The sequence below is a fragment of the Agelaius tricolor genome, unplaced genomic scaffold (assembly GCF_023055355.1).
Source record: "Agelaius tricolor isolate 1412-34295 unplaced genomic scaffold, bAgeTri1.0.p SCAF_9, whole genome shotgun sequence".
NCBI classification, from domain to species: domain Eukaryota; kingdom Metazoa; phylum Chordata; class Aves; order Passeriformes; family Icteridae; genus Agelaius; species Agelaius tricolor.
This window is the reverse complement of record NW_027269269.1, coordinates 14,876,447-14,894,221: the sequence shown is the minus strand read 5'-3', so window position 1 is coordinate 14,894,221 and position 17,775 is coordinate 14,876,447. Positions and strand designations below refer to the sequence as shown.

General features: G+C 42.8%; 1 protein-coding gene across 2 annotated transcripts in view; it reads right to left on the bottom strand.

The window, feature by feature from the left end:
• Positions 1-17,775, bottom strand: part of ME3 (malic enzyme 3) — a 118,101-nt gene that overhangs the window by 37,648 nt on the left and 62,678 nt on the right. For both annotated transcript variants that reach the window (XM_071432814.1, XM_071432813.1), the window contains exons 2-3: positions 15,719-15,852; positions 14,228-14,377 (exon numbers count right to left, since the gene is read on the bottom strand). In XM_071432814.1, coding sequence (XP_071288915.1) covers positions 14,228-14,377; positions 15,719-15,849 — 281 coding nt within the window. In that variant the 5' untranslated portion in view covers positions 15,850-15,852. The remainder of the gene's footprint in view (positions 1-14,227; positions 14,378-15,718; positions 15,853-17,775) is intronic.

Genomic DNA, 17,775 nt, shown 5'->3' with positions numbered 1-17,775 from the left:
CTTTGCAGATGGAATATGCAATGACCAATTCTGACGGGCAGTTGAGCAAATTAATGTTATTTATGAGATGCAAAGGGAAACAGACACATCAGACTTTAGAGTCAGGGGTCACAGGTATGTGCTCATTTTGTATGATCCCCAGGAGAGTTGTGCTCTCCCTCCTGACAACACCTTACCCACAGAGATGAGCTGGCCAATTAGCTAAATAAACACGCTCCAAACTGGCAGAGGGTTTATCTGTCCAAAAATCCCTTCTGCAAGGCAGGCAGAAGAAACAGACAAGCTCCACAAACCAAACTCAGCAAAACTCCCTTGCTGATGAGGGAACAGGGAAGAGCAGCAGCCAGGTTTGTCCCAAGGACACACAAACACTTTACAGTGAGGGTGGTGAGGCACTTGAACAGGTCACTCAGAGAAACTGTGGATGCACCTTCCCTGGAGGTATTCAAGGCCAGGTTGGATAGCCTCAGGCAAGTTGGTCTAGTGGAACATGTCCCTGTCCATGGCAAGGGGGTGGACTACATGACCTCTCATCATTTCCAACCCAAACCATTCTATGGTTCCATGATTATAGGAGAGGTAACAGGAGCAAAAGCTTATTTGTGCCTTTGAGAACAGCAAGGTAGAGCTCTGAATACTAAGAGAACAGAATGGCCTATGTGAACCAGTAAATAAGAAACATCCAAGTGGCAACAAAATAAATTAACTTATTTTTTCTGTGGAAAAGATGCAGCCTAAGCCTTCTGAAGGAGAAATGAAATCTCAGCAACCTTTATCATCTTTATTCTGCCTTTATCATCATGTCTGCTCCAACTCACTTGGGATTACAGTTGATAAATTGCTTCAGAGAAACAAGAAATGAAGCAGTTTTCCTTTAATCTCCTTGGCACTCAATAACAAGGATTCAATTGAAATATAAAGCTAAAAATGTAAGTAATTTTGATCAAGTCACGTAACACAGGCATTGTGTGGGGCAGAGATACAGTGTTTTTCCAGACCAAAAAACTCACCTGTGCCCAAGAACTTGCCATTCTACATGGGCTTAGTCATGCATGGGGACAAAATTACAAGAACTACAGCTTAGTAAAAATTAACTACCTCAGCAATTTCAATCCAGAATGTAGATGCTGTACCATTACTTCTGGTTAAATAGTAACCTTCAGAGAGTTGTTAGCTTCGTGGGGGTAATTAAAAGCAGGGAGTGCTTCAGCCTGCATTCATTAGGGTTTCAGAGCTGCAGTCTCATATTCAGTCCATTAACGTCAGAGGTTTCACTACAGCTGCCTTTGGTTAAGGTGGAAGTCAGACTAGATTTTATTGTGCCACTGAGCACGTCTGTAAGAGTCCAGGAAACTTCAAGGAGAGTTACAGCTTCTTAATTTGTCACTGAGGCAGTATTTCTGTCTGGATGTCAGCAAGTCCAGTCAAACTCCCTGAACTGGACCGCAGGATCTAAAAAACTGCAGGTCACTGCAGAATCCATGAAAAGCCTTGAGTATATTCACCCACAAGAACTTTTCTCATCCCTAAGCCAGAGCCAATATCTTTTCTTTTCTGGTTTTATCCTGCCTGAGTTCATGACAGTACTCCAGGACTTATAAAGATACACAGTGTACCATGTGAGCCATAAGAAGAATCCTGCTCTGAGCCCCAGTACTGGTTAGATCTTGGCCATCCTGAAGGCATTCTGGAAGTCCCACAACGACAACAATCCCTTAACTACAAGGCTCATTATAGAAAAAATTCAGAGACAAATAAATTATGGCACATTTGATACCTAGAGGAAGTGCTACTAGATACTGGTGGTGGCTTTTTGGAATAACATTTATATTTTTTACCAGGACTTGTAGTGATAGGACAAGAGATCATATCTCTTCAAACTGGAAGAGGGCAGGTTTAGATTAGATATTAGAAAGAAATTGTTTACTGTGAGGATAGAGAGGCACTGCAACATGTTGCCCAGAGAGTTTGGGGACTTGCCATCCCTAGAAGTGTTCAAGGCCAGGCTGGATGGAGCTTTGAGCAATCTGACCTAGTGGAAGGTGTCCCTGCCCATGGCAGGGAGGTTGAAACTAGATAATCAATAAGGCCCCTTTTAACCCAAATCATTCCATGGTTATATGATTCTTTTAGACATTTGGGAAGGAATTAGTTTTAACAGGTCTCAGATATTAGAAAAAAGAAATATCCATTAATCCTTTCATTCAGTAAGAAGTTACTTCATTAAAAAGGCTAAGAAGTAGTGCTCCCCTTTCTGACAGTCCTGGTTAGCAATGCTGACTTGGGAGCTATTTTCCATTAGAAACAGCAGTGGAGCCAGCAGTGCTATCTCTAAAGCGCTATTGTTGTTTACAGAGAATGTTCACTCCCCAAAGCACAGAGGGGAGTGAAAAACATTATGCAATCCATCCTCACAGCTCTAAATCTCTCCTCACTTCCCTCCCACCCAGAAGTCTCTCTCCCTTTCCTAATGGCTTTTCCTTGGCAATTACCAATGCTCCTGTGGCTATGCTGGCAACCGTCCTGGTTCAGTCTTGCCCCACTGCTGCCTCTGACGTGAAATCAAACAGAAATCCACTGCAATCAAATGCAATCAATGCCTTTGCTTCATCAAGCTCCATGTAAAATCTCTTTGGCCATTGCTGTGTTCTTCTCCCAGTCTTGTACTGTGCTGTGGGTTTGGGCAGCATTCGTATGACTTCAGTTACCCATTTACATCTATAAAATTAATGGCCTCTTTACACTTACCATATATGTTACTCAGCAATTATAGCCACCAGTATTCACATCACACTGGTCAAAAGTCACAAAAGAACAGAACAGATGATGACACTGATCACTGATACGTATACTAGCATGAAGTAAAAGGACATTGCTCTTTGACTCACCTGAACTTCCTTTACTAGCTGAGACTGAAGATGATTGCATATTTATGATCTATAGAGGAAAAGAGAAACTACCAGAAGGACATCAAAAGCTCCTAAGTTGACAGGATTTGAAAAACACAGCCCTTCCCACTCAACTATTGCAGCTTCATCCTTCTTCTCCTTGCTCACTCCTCCAAAGAAGTTCTCTCTGAAGAATAACATACTCAGTATTTGCACAGTGTTACCCAATATTTACTGACACTGCAATGGTCAGGCTTGCTCAGGGTTTGGTGTACAGCAGGAAGAACACAAAAAACCTCAGCTGCAAATTCCACATGCTTTCTGCACAGAGATCAGGTCATCAGCCTTGTTTATTCAGAAAAGAGGTGTCTTCTTTAATGGGCTACCAGGCTTTGCCTTATGTAAATCCTTGCTCCTGAGAAGAGGAACTGATGAAGGGAAGTAGATTAAAATGGTAGCTAAGGTCTGTAATTCTCCAGATACTTCTCAGCCATCCAAGGAAGGGTCTGTCCAAGGAGTCTGGCTCCCTGTGTGTATGCTGCCATAGCAGTTCAGTGAACTGCAAGACTAAAGATAACAAAACTCAAGTTTTGCTTGATTTTCTTTGCGCTTATGACCTTCTAGTCTGGGTGCTATGAGGGGAACTTGCTCCACAAGTGACGAGATGATAAAAACTACTGTGTAAATTAAAGTTAAGAAAATGCATATATTACCAATACTTGTATCAGACAAGCAGGCATCATGAGCAAGTGCTTTTATCTGGATAGGATTGGCTCATTCTTGGAATACTAATAAAGGTTAAGCATCTCCACTTACAACCTGAGGGTGATGAAATTCGACTCACATAAAAGTCCTTGAGTGTTTTAACTTAATTTGGCCTGGACTTCCCTTAGAAGACAGAGGAAGCGCATGGGAAATCATTACTTAAAAAAGCAACAAACAAAAGAGATTAGTCAGATCTTTGCCAGCATCCCAGCCTGCACCAGGCTGCCGTTGGACAGTCATGAGAAAGTTGTGAGACAGCAGCCAGAAACCTACAGTGAGCTATAAGGTTGGACAGAAAACAGCTCTGACAGGCATGGCACAAGCTGACCTTCTGCAGTGATCACAGCCATTCCTTACACAAAGGCACAACGCTCTCAGAAAACCTGGAACAAGACTGTCTCAGAGTAACACTGAAATGCACATGTCAAAATTATTTTCACAGTGAGGAAATGAAAAACCAAGTTGGCTTGTCACGGTGGAGGGCTGCTGACAGCCGCTGCATGCCGCTCTGTGCTCTCTGCAGTCTGGCTGAATGATGCCCCAAGCCCAGCTGACTGGTGGGTATTTTGGCTGCCCAAGGCTGCAAAAGGGACACACGCAAGGGAGGGATCAGCTGATGGACTTGGCTTTTGTTGCACACTAACCACAGAAAACTCTCACTGCTGTGCCAGAGGAACAGGCTGCAGGAGCCACTCTAGATTTAAGGCCAGTCTGTGTTAGAGATGAAATAAAATGTGGTTACAGTAAGGGCCTACATTTGGTTTATTTTCATTTTCAAAACTCATATACAAAATTGACAGTTTGAGCAATATGAGCCTTTAGGGACATTTCTACCAACTGCACCCCCACTGTTGACTTTTTTTATTCTGGTCTCTGCCAGAACAGGACAAAAGGCTTCAGAACAACAAAATAAACTTTGAAATTGCTTGGCTGTTTTAGGGAGCTTAAGATTACAAATGCCTGTGGGCTACAGACTTTGGAGAGAAACTTTGTGCTAACACGCACTGATTTGTCTAAATACAGTACAATTAATCATCAGATCGGACAAAATCTCTGTGACGATTCATCAGCTATTTTTTTTTCAGATTTTTATATAAAGGCCAGGAAATTTTCACTGTTTTAGGTCATTTTCTTTGTAAATTGTAGGCTGCTGAACAATACCCTGCGGTAATAATGAAAAAATAATAGAAACTAAGCACAATCAACTATTAGTGAAATCTATGCAGAGACTTACAAGGCAATAAATCTATAATTTAAATACAGTAAGAGATTTAATTTCAAATGATCTGCAACATGAATGATTTCATTACTACTATAAATGTACTTAATGTTATCACCATATATTTTAGGTAGGAAATCCAAAATTCAGTGTGGAAGCCAGAAGATGCAGGCTCCAAGGTACAATAATGAAAGATTCACTATCCATATAACCCCCCTAAACCCACACTGGGAAATCCCCATGATCCCAAGGGATTGAGAGCTGCTAAGCTGTAGAAAACTGTCAAAGATCGGGCACAGGGAGACTAAAGTGAGCACATATGAGTGCAAGCTGTAGCTCTCCCCATGCTCTGGCACAGTCCACTCCCTGCCACAGCAGGGAAGTCCAGACCACAGCCTAAAGCAAAGCTTTTGGATTCATCTCCTAACTGCCAAATTATTAACACCCACCACTATTTTTAGGAGGGCCTTTTTTCCCAGGAAGCAGGCAATTATACTGTGTCCTCTTGTATGTGTTAGCTCATTTCAATAAATTTATCAGAAAGGCAAAGGTCTCCAAGATGTTTGTTTCCATACCCTTTTATTAAAATTACTGTTGAGATAAAGAGAAAAGATAGCGGGGTTCATGCCCTCACCACTCCAGGGAGGGGAACATAGACCTTACAATGACAATTATCCTGACAGCTGCCCAAAAACACAGTTTGCAGCTACACACAACATGTGCTGCTTCCCACCTAGTACCTACTCTAGTATCTACTCAGCCCTTGCTAACAAAGCCTTAGAGCTCTCCTGGGCTGCAGGAGTAAACAGAAGGCAGAGAAAAGGAGGAAAAAGGTGACTGTAGAGGGAACCAAATGAAAAACCAGAATGGCTATGGGGCAGGATCAAAAAGGTACGGATAGGAAATCAGAGGGGACAGCAAACAGAGCACTGAAAGCTGTGCTCACTGCTCCCTAAGGAAGAGGTGAGGGAAGGGGAGGAGCACAAGCTGCTGTGGGGGGCTATGGTGAAGCACAGGTGGATGTGAAAAAAGGACGATGTGGAAAGGAACATAAGGTTTCACAGATATGAAATGTTAGGGGACAGTGGACAGAAACCAGGAGGAATCCTGGATTTATCAGTTTTGCTAGTCAGGCATCAGCCTAAAGAATAAATATGCTCTTCATCTCCAGGAGGAAGGTGATGGAGAAAGACCAACTCAGTACTTGTTGTTATTGGTCATTATACAGCAATGTGAAAAGGCAAGAGGGTTGGAAGCAGGTCCCCAGTGGATCTCTGCTATCCACATTCTAGGATTAAGGCAAGAGGCAAGCAGACCCATGTTGCTTTTGGCTTGTCATGAGCTGCTTTTCCCTACTGTATTCTCAGGACTGGATTCTCTGGTTGAACCAGAGAACTGCCAAGTCATAGCATAATTCAGGGATTAAATCCTCCTTGTATTTTAAAACTTGACAACCCCAAATTTCCCAGCAGTGGTGTTTCAATACAGTTTAAGAGGGCCTCCGAGGAGGTTTGTCTGTGTAAGGATCAGGCTGCTGGAGCCAAGGACTGGGTAAGAGCCAAGCAGGTCTGCAGTATGGGGTCTGACTCTGGCTTACCCCAGATCTCCCTTCTTGCTAATGTGCAGGAGGGGGAGGGAAAGACCAGACTGCCTTCTGTCACCCAGAAATAAATTCATAGATGCAGTTGGGTAAAGACCAGGCATTGAGGTGAAGCGTAAGTTTCCACCATCCAGGGATTCCACCAACCAGCAAGAGTGGGCATTTCCCAAATTCAGTAACCTTTGTTGCATTTAAGATCATCATGCTCAAGGGGCTTGATATCCTTTGTTCAAAAACAATTTCAAGTGTAGGAAAATTTGACTTGGCCCTGATTTTCCTCTGCCTTTTTGGAGGTTCTGTCCTACACCTGACTGTGTGCTGGATCCTGGAAGTATCTCAGTATAACTGGAAGATTATAGGATTACAAAGAGAAACATGCTGTGATGGTCAATCAGTGCTGTTGCTCAGTTGATTTTGACCAAGGAGCCCTTATCTGTTTCACTGCTAAGCACACAATGTATTCTGTTTTACTTGATAGTGCAGAGGTTAAGGTGGGACCAAAAACCCCTGGGAAGTTAAATTAAGTCCTACCCTGATTATATTTCCTTCCTGTGCTGTGCAAATTCTTCCAGGACCCACACCTTCCCTTTTAAAGTGCACTGCAGGGAGTCCCAAGAATGAACACAGAATTAGAACAAAGTTTGACAAAGAAATGAAAGATTATTTTGACAATACTAGAGAAATTAGCTTCTAGATAAATGAAATATAATTTGGTATACTTTTAGCGAATCCATCTAATAAAAAAAAATCTAAATTTTGCCATAAATTGCAGCAAATAAAGAAAGTAACAGCAGTTTCTATATTAATTCTTCCATAATCAGGTAATAGAATCTTAGGCTCACAGAACTGTTTGGTCTGAAGGGGACCTTAAAGGTAATCTAACCATGGCAAACCATCTAATCATGGCAACGTTCTCCTACACCAGGGTGCTCAGAGCCCCATCCAGTCTGGCCTTGAACACTCCAGGGATGGGGCATCCACAGCTTCTCCTGGCAACCTATGCCAGTGCCTCATCACCCTCACAGTCAAAAACTTCTTGTATCTGACCTAACCCTACTCTCTTTCAGTTTTAAACCACTGCTCCTTATCCTATTACTACATGCCCTCGTGCAAGCCCCTCTCCAGCTTTCCTGGTACTGCAGGGGCTGTAAGGTGTCCCTGGAACCTTCCCTTCTCCAGGCTGAAGAATCCCAGCTTTCTCAGCCTGTCTTCACAGGAGAGCATCTCCAGCCATCTGAGTGTCTTTGTGGCCTTCTCTGGACTCTCTACAACAGGTCCATGTCCTTCTTGTATTGGGAGCCCCAGAACTGGACACAGCACTCCAGGTGGGTCTCACCAGAGCAGATAGAGGAGAGAATCACCTCTCTTGCCATGCTGGCCATGCTGCTCTGGATGCAGCCCAGGATGGCTTTCTGATGCTGGCTTTCTGAGCACAATCCATGCCTGTTGCACAGCCCAATGGATAATACTGCTGTGCAAGGTTTTCATGACAGTCAGCACCATTTCCCCTCAAATTTACATCCTGGTATTCATTATTCTAAATAATTCTTCTCCCTCCTCCCTGTCTTTGGCATTTTTTGTTTGAGGTGGGGTTGTTTCTTGTGGCAGCGGCATAGATTTATGCCAGATCAAAGGAGAACACATTCTCTTGTATTTCCTTCACCAGGTCAACCTCTTTCTTTTGGACAACTCCACCTCTTCCTTCGAGCTTCTCCTGGTAAATCAGGGAATTTCAACAGACTTAGATCTAAATCATCTCTGACAGGAGTGGAAAGCCTGACCTTCATAAATTACCATGAGATTTGCTGTTAACTTCTGTGGGCCTGATGTTTTCCCTCATGCCCATAAAAGTTTCTCACAGTTGTTAGAGCCAGTGCATACACATTTTTCTTAGGAAATGTGAGGAAAAGAGAGAAAGAGAGAAAGAGAATGGAGATGTGGAACAAGGAGCACTGACTGGTTTTCTAATGAAAAGATGGAGCTAAGTCCTTCTTCACTCCCTTTTTCACTCATTGCAATATAGAAACTGTGTTACAGCCTCACAACGCCAACAGTGTCCATCCCATTTCCCAGCCTCCATGGAAGCTCAGATCAGGACCAATACAGCAGCTCTTCTCTCTGTATGCCCACAAACCAATCTGTGCTTGTTTCCACATTTGAAAAACACTTCAGTGAAGCGGAAACAGAGAAGGGACAAGGACAGGGGTACAGGACACTTAAAAAGGCTTGCCTGAAGAAAGTGGTGGGAGAGAGAGCAGTGGGAATCTTTGAATTACTTTGCCAGCTCTCAGAAGTTCCAAACAGGCTGAAACAGCCATTTTTAGCAGCTTTGGGCTCCTGCATGAACTACTTTCTCCTCACCTATTCCAACCATAGTCTTCACCCCCTCTTTTAATAATTTTGTCCCTTACCAACAACTGTCTCCCACCTTTGTGCCCTGAGAGCCTCTTCAGGACTTCCTGGCTACACATGGTCTCTGTGAGGCTTTCCACAGACACTCCCTCCCCTTCAGTCAGTCACAGGGCCAGTCTTTGGCTGGCTGTGGCAATGTTACCTAAACACACTGTTAAACACATTCCTCTTCTCATGCACTGACTTCAGCTGCCTCTGCAAGAAGGCTGAACCAGGCTGGTGGCAACAAGAAAAGTTATGATTACTGATTGTACAAGAAGTAGAGTTTTGTACAAAACAAACTTTCAGGACAATAATCCAAACCCCAGACTTCCCACTCACTTCTGGTCTCCAATGTTTTATAGAAGAGGGAATGGAGAAAATTCTGTGGTTAGGGACAAGTCTGTGGGATTGCCACTTTTGTTCTAATTCCATTTGATTTGGTCTTAAAGTGTCCAGAAATGGCAGGTAACTTTCCCTCTTTCCCTCCTTTCCCGTCTGCTGCTCAGACAGCACAGCACCACAAAAAAAGTCACTGATCAGAGCCAGACCTGCTGACAAGACAATTCCATAGATTGACTGATGTTTCATTTACTCATTTTTCATCAGACACACAGATCATTATTCTGTCAGACTTAATTTTCACACCATCTGCATCCTGTTAGCTTTCTCCAGGTTCAGCTTAATCCCAACATGTTTTGCATTGTTCTGCAAGCAGTTCTCAAGGATATTTACATTTGTAGGGAAAAAAGTGAACTTAGGCAAGTTTCTTCTGTCCCCATAACCGTTCTCCAATGGTGATACAACCACCTTTTACAGCCCTACTCTCAGGGGATGCCAAAAGCTTTTGAGGAGCAGCTGACAACTTTATATTTTCAAATACCACTGTGTTAATGAATCAACTAGTGTCTTGAGAGACTGTGGTTGTAATAAACTACCTCTCACCATCACAGAAGAAATAAAACCCTGATTCCATGCCCTAAACTTCCTCTTTACTATCTTTTTGTGACATTAGTAAAGATACTTTCAAAGGTACTGTCACAATTAAAAGAGATTGTCAGGCTTAAAACTAACCTTTTAAATAGCATTGCACATGTTCAGTCCTGTGCTCCATAAGGACCCCCATAGTACTCATTAAGTGCATTTTACATTAAAAAAAGAGCAAAAAAATCAAAACACTACTATGCACTTTTTTTTGTAGAGGCTTTGTATCCTTACTCTAAAGCAAAAAGGACTCTCAAGCACAGTCTGAAAGCTTATAGGGGTGGTAGAAGCATTTCCTAAGGAAATGGTGACTGTTTGTTAGTGGGATCAAAGAACCAAGATTCCTCCTTCCTTCCTTCATTTAGTGTCTCAAAGTTGCAAGCCCTGCTCTGGTACATTTCATTCTTTCCTTCTAACAAACTTCTGATGTGTATAAGGGGTTCCTGGGCTTTGAAAAGCAAACACTTCAAGGCACATCTTCCTTGGATACCCTAGGATAGCCTGTCCTTTGCTTGAGGCCAGTTTTGTTATCACTGCTGCTGAACATAAGGAAACCTGCCCTCCCCACTCCTTGAGCAGCTTGCTTCTGCTTCAGTGCTGCAGCACAGCTCCTGTCCCGGTGGAAGTGACCTGGCTGTCTGGATTACTGCCAGCCTGGCCCAAAAAGGACTTGGATCTGCCCAGATTTATCCTTGAACCATCATTACACAGCAGCATGGACATCTGTAGAGGCACAGGGGTGATGGGAGGGAGGAGTGAAGGGATGCCAGGGCTGGATTGCAGGAGACAGTCTGAAAAGCTGCACATGTGCAGACATAGGAGCTGAAGCTGTACAACTCTGCAAGAAATCTCCCTTAAGTTTGAATCACCCTTGATCATCATACACTGCAACCAATATATTCTTTATATGAAACAAGTCTTGTCGCCTTGGGACTCTTTATTTTCAGTCACATCCTTTGGCCTTGACAATGGGCAAACATCTGGGTCCCCTCACCATCTTTACAGAACTTGTGAGTCAAAAAGGGCAATGGATTTTTGTAACAAAACTGCAACCACAAGACACAAAACGAAAAGGAGCATAATCTGACAAGTCCCAAAGAAGTGAGCATGTTTGCCTATCTAGTCCTATACTCCTCCTGTTACTGGCCACAGCTGCAGACAGGACCTGTGCTTAGGAAGACTTTGGACATGTTACTCTTCTTTTGTGCTTATTTAACATGGTTTGATCATAGAAAAGAGATTTTGACAGGGTTCTTAATCGTTACTGCAGAAGACGTGCTATTGTTTAGTACTTTAACCTGTACTTACAAAGTACATAATAATTTATATTTCTTATTTCAAAAATTCAAAATACAAAATGAAACTGTACTTTAGCCTGAAGGCTGTAATGCTTATTACATGGCTTTAAATAAACAAATATTGTTAAATCACCAGGGAGCTGGCTGGAAAACAAGATAGGAAAAATGTATTCAATATAGACACCTTCCAGCAAAAACTTCATAGTTCTTAGGCAACAGTGCCTGAATGTAATTTTTGTAGATTTTATGGCTCCACCTCTATTTCAGTCATTTTAAACCTCTGAGGCTTAATCACATTGGAAGAAGTCTGAGGTAAATGGAAAAATATCCTGCCTGAAGAATTTAAAGCAACTAGTAAAGAGAAAGGCAGTAGGAGTTTGGGGAAGGCAGAGAACCTGCTGGGGCATCAGGAGTTGTGCCTTCAGGCCCATCAGAAGAAGTAGGGAAACTGTGGGCATCATAGGTAAGCATGAGAACAGCTGAATGCTTGCAGGTGTTTTTGTTCCCAGTAGCTCTTTTCTAGTGTTAAATACAGAAAACCTGTTCATTTAGACTGCTGGCTGGATAGCTTTTTAAATGAAAGGAACACCAGGTGTCCTATTCCATTTGGAGCAGATTGATCTGCTAGCAGGGAGTATATGCTGGAGCCCTGACCTGGAAGGAGAACTCAGTCCACTGGCCCCCTAAAAGTGCAGGTTAGAGAGATTTACCCTTTAAGGTTTGTATATAGAGACTAAGAAAGGGAAAAGAGGCATTGAGTCCTGCAATTACAACAACGGTATCTGACAAACAAAACCTGTGGGCATGTAAACATAGATAAATGTGCTCTGATAAATGATTCTGAGAGAAGCCTTGCTGGACATCTTGGGACTGTTTTTAGATGCTGTTGTACAGGAGCTGCTTTGTAAGCAAGTTACATGCACTGTGATCCTTCCAGGCTTAGCCTTCAAATATAAAGCCAAGCACTAATGGGGCTGAGAAAGATCCCAGCATGGGGAAGAAGCTAACTGTATCCAAAGGAGACTGCAGTATAAGCTGTGCTATGTGGGCACATCCACCCCTGCTGGAGCACAATATGGGGCTTTAAAATGGAGATTTTAGCAGAAGTATTGGCATCCTACCTTGAACGATGTGTTTTGCCGGCCAACTCCTAATGTACATAATGTGCTCCAGGACAGAAAATATATCCTCCAAGACAGTAAGAGTCAGATTGAAAAAAATAGCACATATATACACTTCTCATTTTAGTCTCATCATTTTACATGATATAACAGCTCTTTTATTTTCACAATAAAAACATTAGTCTGCTAAAACAACCTTGATTACATCCAAATCTGAAGCTAGGCTGGAATTCATTCTGTATCTTCAGGGAAACAAACTCCCCACCACAGGAAATCCAGTGTACCAAGGACATGGTCATTTGCTCTTTCCTGAAGAAGCTATAGGCTGGAATCCAGAAAAGACCCAGCCCAAATTTAGCAGCAAAACTGCTGGACTATGAGAACAGAAATTCCTATCACATTAGTAAAATAATGTGGATTTAAAACATGAGAAAGACAGGAGCTTCAGGAAGGGGAATTCTCCAACAGAAACAACTGCAGAAAGAGCTCAGCATGTGGAAAGACATCCCTGCTTTCCTGAAGATAACAATGGATGGAAAATAAAAGAAGCAAAGCTCCCAAATATTGTTTTAACTTATTGCAAGGTAAAGGCAGCCAGGAGGCAAAGACACAGTGGGTGTACAGCAGCAATTGCTGCATGAATATTGATTACCTGAGAATCAGCAGCTGCTGCATTAATATTGATTAGCTGAGAACCAGCAGTGTGCTCTTCTCTGCCTGACAGCGCTCACAGCTCAACACCTGGAAACACAATCTGGGCTATCTTATCTCTGCTACCTTTAACTCATGCCCAGAAGAAGTTAGTGTCCTCCCCCTATAAAAAGTGCAGATCCCTCTCTGGCTTCCTCATACACACTGAGGAGGAGGAGGGGATAAGATCAAGGCTTGGATAGATGAATGACTTTTCCACAGCCCAGCAGATCCACAAGTTGCACATCAAGGCCCAGAACACAATTACCTGGTGCAGACACAAGCCAAAAAGCAGTCATGAGGAGCAGCTCATATGAAGGAATACACTGGCTTTATTGGGAATTTTCATCACAAGAGGGAAGCAAGCATGTTTGCCAAGATAATCTTATACCTAAAATGTTATTAATTATCTTGTCTACACAGCCCTTACATCTTTGAGGTGTGCCTCAGGGACCCCCCATGACCTAGACTCAGTAGAACTTGCCCCATCTGTAGCACTACCCTCAGCTGAAACTGCAGTCAAACCTCATGCTTGTGAAATGCTTTGAAAATGGTATTATTCCATTCCTTTACTTTGCAAATTTCTATTTCAAAAGCTTAAATGTTCATCTGACTACTGGTACATTTCAAGGACCAAAAAATTGAAAAGCCTACAAAGAAAACTGAACCGTACCATTGAATTTTCAGGCTAGGTTAAAATGTACTTCAAAAAGCTAACAAGGGATTTATCTAAGCATTAATCATTAAAAAGAATTATGCAGAATGGGGTCTTCCAACATGGTACAGAGTGCTTAATGTTGCATGAATTTATACAGTGACTGTTCTGAGCAGAGAGGGAGGCACTGATGCAGAGCATCATCTACGAAGATGATTCTAGTGGGGTAGTTTGTGGAAGTGCATACAAAAGTTCAAAATCAGCACAATGTATCCAAAACCCAACAATTACTCAAACAGCATTGCAGAGGGCACTCGGTGCTCCTGAGACAGCAGATGGGGAGGGGTGCAGCCCTAAGTTCAGCAAGCTGTTTGGGGACTGTACAGCACTGTGTGAGAACAAAACCACTCTGTTCATTGTTTATAGGGAGAAGTCAGCGCTATTCTCGACTCCCCAACTCATCATCAAATGTACACACATGAAGCTGCTGGCTGGTTCACTTTTTGATGAGGGATTGAGTTTTAGATGTTTTGGGCCACCCACATAAAGATGGTGTCCATACAAAAGAAACATTCACATGAAATGAAAAAATTGCAAATGCAGTCTCTTCACTCACCGTGGTCTCCTGAAAGCCAAACCATACTGCTGACAAGCCAGGCCAACTGTTGGGGTGTAAACTATGGGCATGAATTTCTCGATATCAGAAGTCAGCAGTCGGTAGAAAAGCTTCTCATTCCTGTCTTGCAATGTCATAAGAATAATATACCTTTAAAGTAATAAAAACAAGTTATATATCAGTATTTATGGTAGTTCACAGTTTCACAAAAAGCAGTCCTTGGCTCACTCAGTATGCACTCAGTTCTCCCAAGCCCTGACACTCCTTTGTGTCATGGTACATGAGCAGGTACTTGGAGCAAAACTTTCCAGAGGGCCTGGTCACCTCCACTACCCTCAGTGACAGCTCACAATGACTCAGAAGGGCTGGACGTCACACCCATGCACAACCTTAGATTTTTGAAATTTGCATCAAAAGGCATCATACACAGCTATCAATATAGAATTTTCAAGATCAACATAGATATTTGTGACACAGAAAAGCCAGTGCAATTGGTCTACAGGGTAAGAGTCCTACTGCCTCAGTCCTCAGATCAATGCCAGCTGAGAGAGATGGAGATGCAAACCCTACTGTCCTCACAGCAGGAATCAAACAGCATTTTCCATCAGTAACCCTGATGAACAATGCTGGATGCAATGAAAACTCAGAAAGATTAGCCAATACAATATTGCTTCTGTTTTCTTTTTATTTTTTCCTGACACACTGTCAGTTTTTTTCTGTTCTTCCATCCAGTGTTTTAGTGAATGTATTGGGGAGCATATAGAGAGGTACATGAACTACATGTGTTCACTCTACCTTCAGTGCCCTGCTTCTTTCTTGTTGCCAAAGTACACCTGAACTCTTCAGTAATGGAGTGGTAGAAAAAAGTAACATCAGTGGACCTATTGGAACAGGTCCAGAGGAGGGTCAGGAAGATAATCAGAGGGCTGGAGCACCTCTCCTATGAAGACAGGCTGAGAGAGTTGGCATTGTTCACCCTGGAGAAGGGACAGTGCTGGGGACATGTAGCAACTTCCAGTATCTAAACAGGGCTCAAATAAAAGCTGTAGAAGGACTTTTTACAGGGGCATGTTTTGATAGGACAAGAGGGAATGGCTTCAAACTGAAAGAAGGCAGGTTTAGATTAGATATTAGGAAGAAATTTTTGAGTGTCAGCATGGTGAGGCACTGTCACGAGTTGCCCAGAGAAGCCGTGGATGTCCCAGCCCTGTCCCAGCCCTGTTCAAGACCAGATTGAATAGGGTTTGAGCAACCTGGTCAAGTGGAAGGTGTCCCTGCCCATGGCAGAGGGTTTGGGCATAGATAATTTTTAAGGTCCCTTTAAACCTGAACTACTCTATGATTCTGCTGCTGGAGAGTATGGAGAGCTGGAAAAAAGTGACTCAGAAGGAAACATGTACATTGAAGCAGAGTCCACAATTTTTCCTCAAGGCTTTAAAGAAGAGAAAAGTAAAGGGGGAAGGGAGAGGAAATAAGATGTTTTTGACATACTTGTCTAGATCATTTGATTGCTTTTCAAAGTTTTTCATCACACGAAGGAGTTGAACATCTTGGCTCAGGAAGCAAGGAGGAAGGAGGCCATGAATTCCCAGCTGTAGCCTTTCTTTAAGTGTAAAAGCCATTCCCTGGGAAGAAAAAAGGAAGGCACATTCAAATGGCATAATATGGACTACCAACTAGGATATCCAAGAAGAAAGCAAGCAACAGCATGCAGCCCCTGTGGGCCTGGAGGCAGTCCTGCCCCACAGGGAGTGTGGGGTCTGGACCACCCAGACCTGCAGTGTGGATTAGCTGTCCAACACCAGTAATGCTTTAATGACTCACACTCTTTTGCCATCTGAATTTGGTTTATTTATATAGTGTTTTTACACCTATTCTTAGTGTTTCTTTCACTTCATACTCTTTTTATGTTACTTCATTAGCTCATGCCTACTAGTTTCCATGGCCTTCCTGGAAGCACAGCAGTCATACTCCTTTACAAATCACATAACGTGTAGAATCATGGAATCATTTAAGTTGGAAAAGACTTCAAACTTGATCAAGTTCAACTCTTGACCCAGCAGTGCCAAGTCCACCTCTAAATTATGTCCATAAGCACATCTACATGGCTTTTAAATACCTTCAGGTATGGTGACTCCACCACTTCCCTGGGCAGCCTGTTCCAATGCTTGATGACACTTCACATGAAGAAATCTTTTCTAATACACAATACAAAACCTTCTTGGTGCAATTTGACACTGTCTCCTCTCATCCTATCTATCACTTGTTACCCGGGAGAAGAGACTGACCTAGCTACAACCATCTTTAGGTGGTTATAGAGAGCACAAGGCCCCTGAGCCTCCTTTTCTCTAGGATAAACACCCCCAGCTTCCTCAGCTGCTCCTCATCAGTTTTGTGCTCCAAACCCTTCCCAGCTCCACTGCCCTTCTCTGGACACGCTCCAGCCCCTCAATGTCTTTTTGGTAGTGAAGGACCCAGAACTGAACACAGGATTTGAGGTGTGGCCTCACCAGTGCCAAGCACAGGGGACAGTCACTGCTCTGGTCCTGCTGGCCACACCAGTGCTGATCCAGGCCAGGATGCCATTGGCCTTGCAGGACCCAGCACTTCACTTTGTTGAACTTCATACAATTTGCCTTGCCCATCAATTCAGCCAGTGCAGATCCCTCTGCAGAGCCTTCCTGCCTCCATTAGATCAACACTCCCACCTAACCTGAAAGTGGTGCAGATGCTGGCAAAAATGTAAATCTATCAGCAATGCCACGGAACTTGTGCCAGGACAGAGGGAAGGACTAAACTAATTTTCCTGTTTGCCAGATCCGTGCTTTGTACATACATGCTGTGACACTCCTTTCATTAGTAAAATGTGCACTAGCACAAATTAAAAGGACAAAAAAAAAAGTCTTCATATATTTTAGAAAAGTTATTCAGCCTCCAGAATAGCTGAAAACAATCTTTATCTTACAAGCATTCTCACAGGACATTTTTCTGCTCTGAAACAGGATAGAGTCATTTATTTTCAAAAATCTTTGCTGTAAGAGCATAGCAGAGAGGAACTGTTCCTCTTCCAGCCAGCAGATGAGGGGTCAGCAGTTGCCTGGGAGGCAGGAGGCCAGGATTTTGCTGCCAAGCCCAGAAACAGCATTGAGGCCTCCATGGACATGATTGAATGTTGTACCCAGGACACGTCTGTTTCTGCTGAAAAGACTGACATTTCTGATCCAAATTTCCTTCCTGGACAAGAGAAACTTTCCCCCAAATGAGTTTCCTAGCAGAACTGGTACATTACCACAAGATAAAGTTTGAGTTTTTGTAAGTCATCATTTCTGAATTATAAAAGAGGCAACAAGTTCTCATCAGAAAACTTGTAATCATCTGCATTCTCCAGGCTGGAGACTTCTGAAGTACTAGACTAAGATCACTGGACATCAGCTTGGCATCAATATTTGGCTTTACATTGCCAATATTAGACCACAGCAGGGAAAATACAGCTACTGTGAATGTCAAAGTTTATCTACAATGAATGGGTAAAAAAGAATACTATTTCA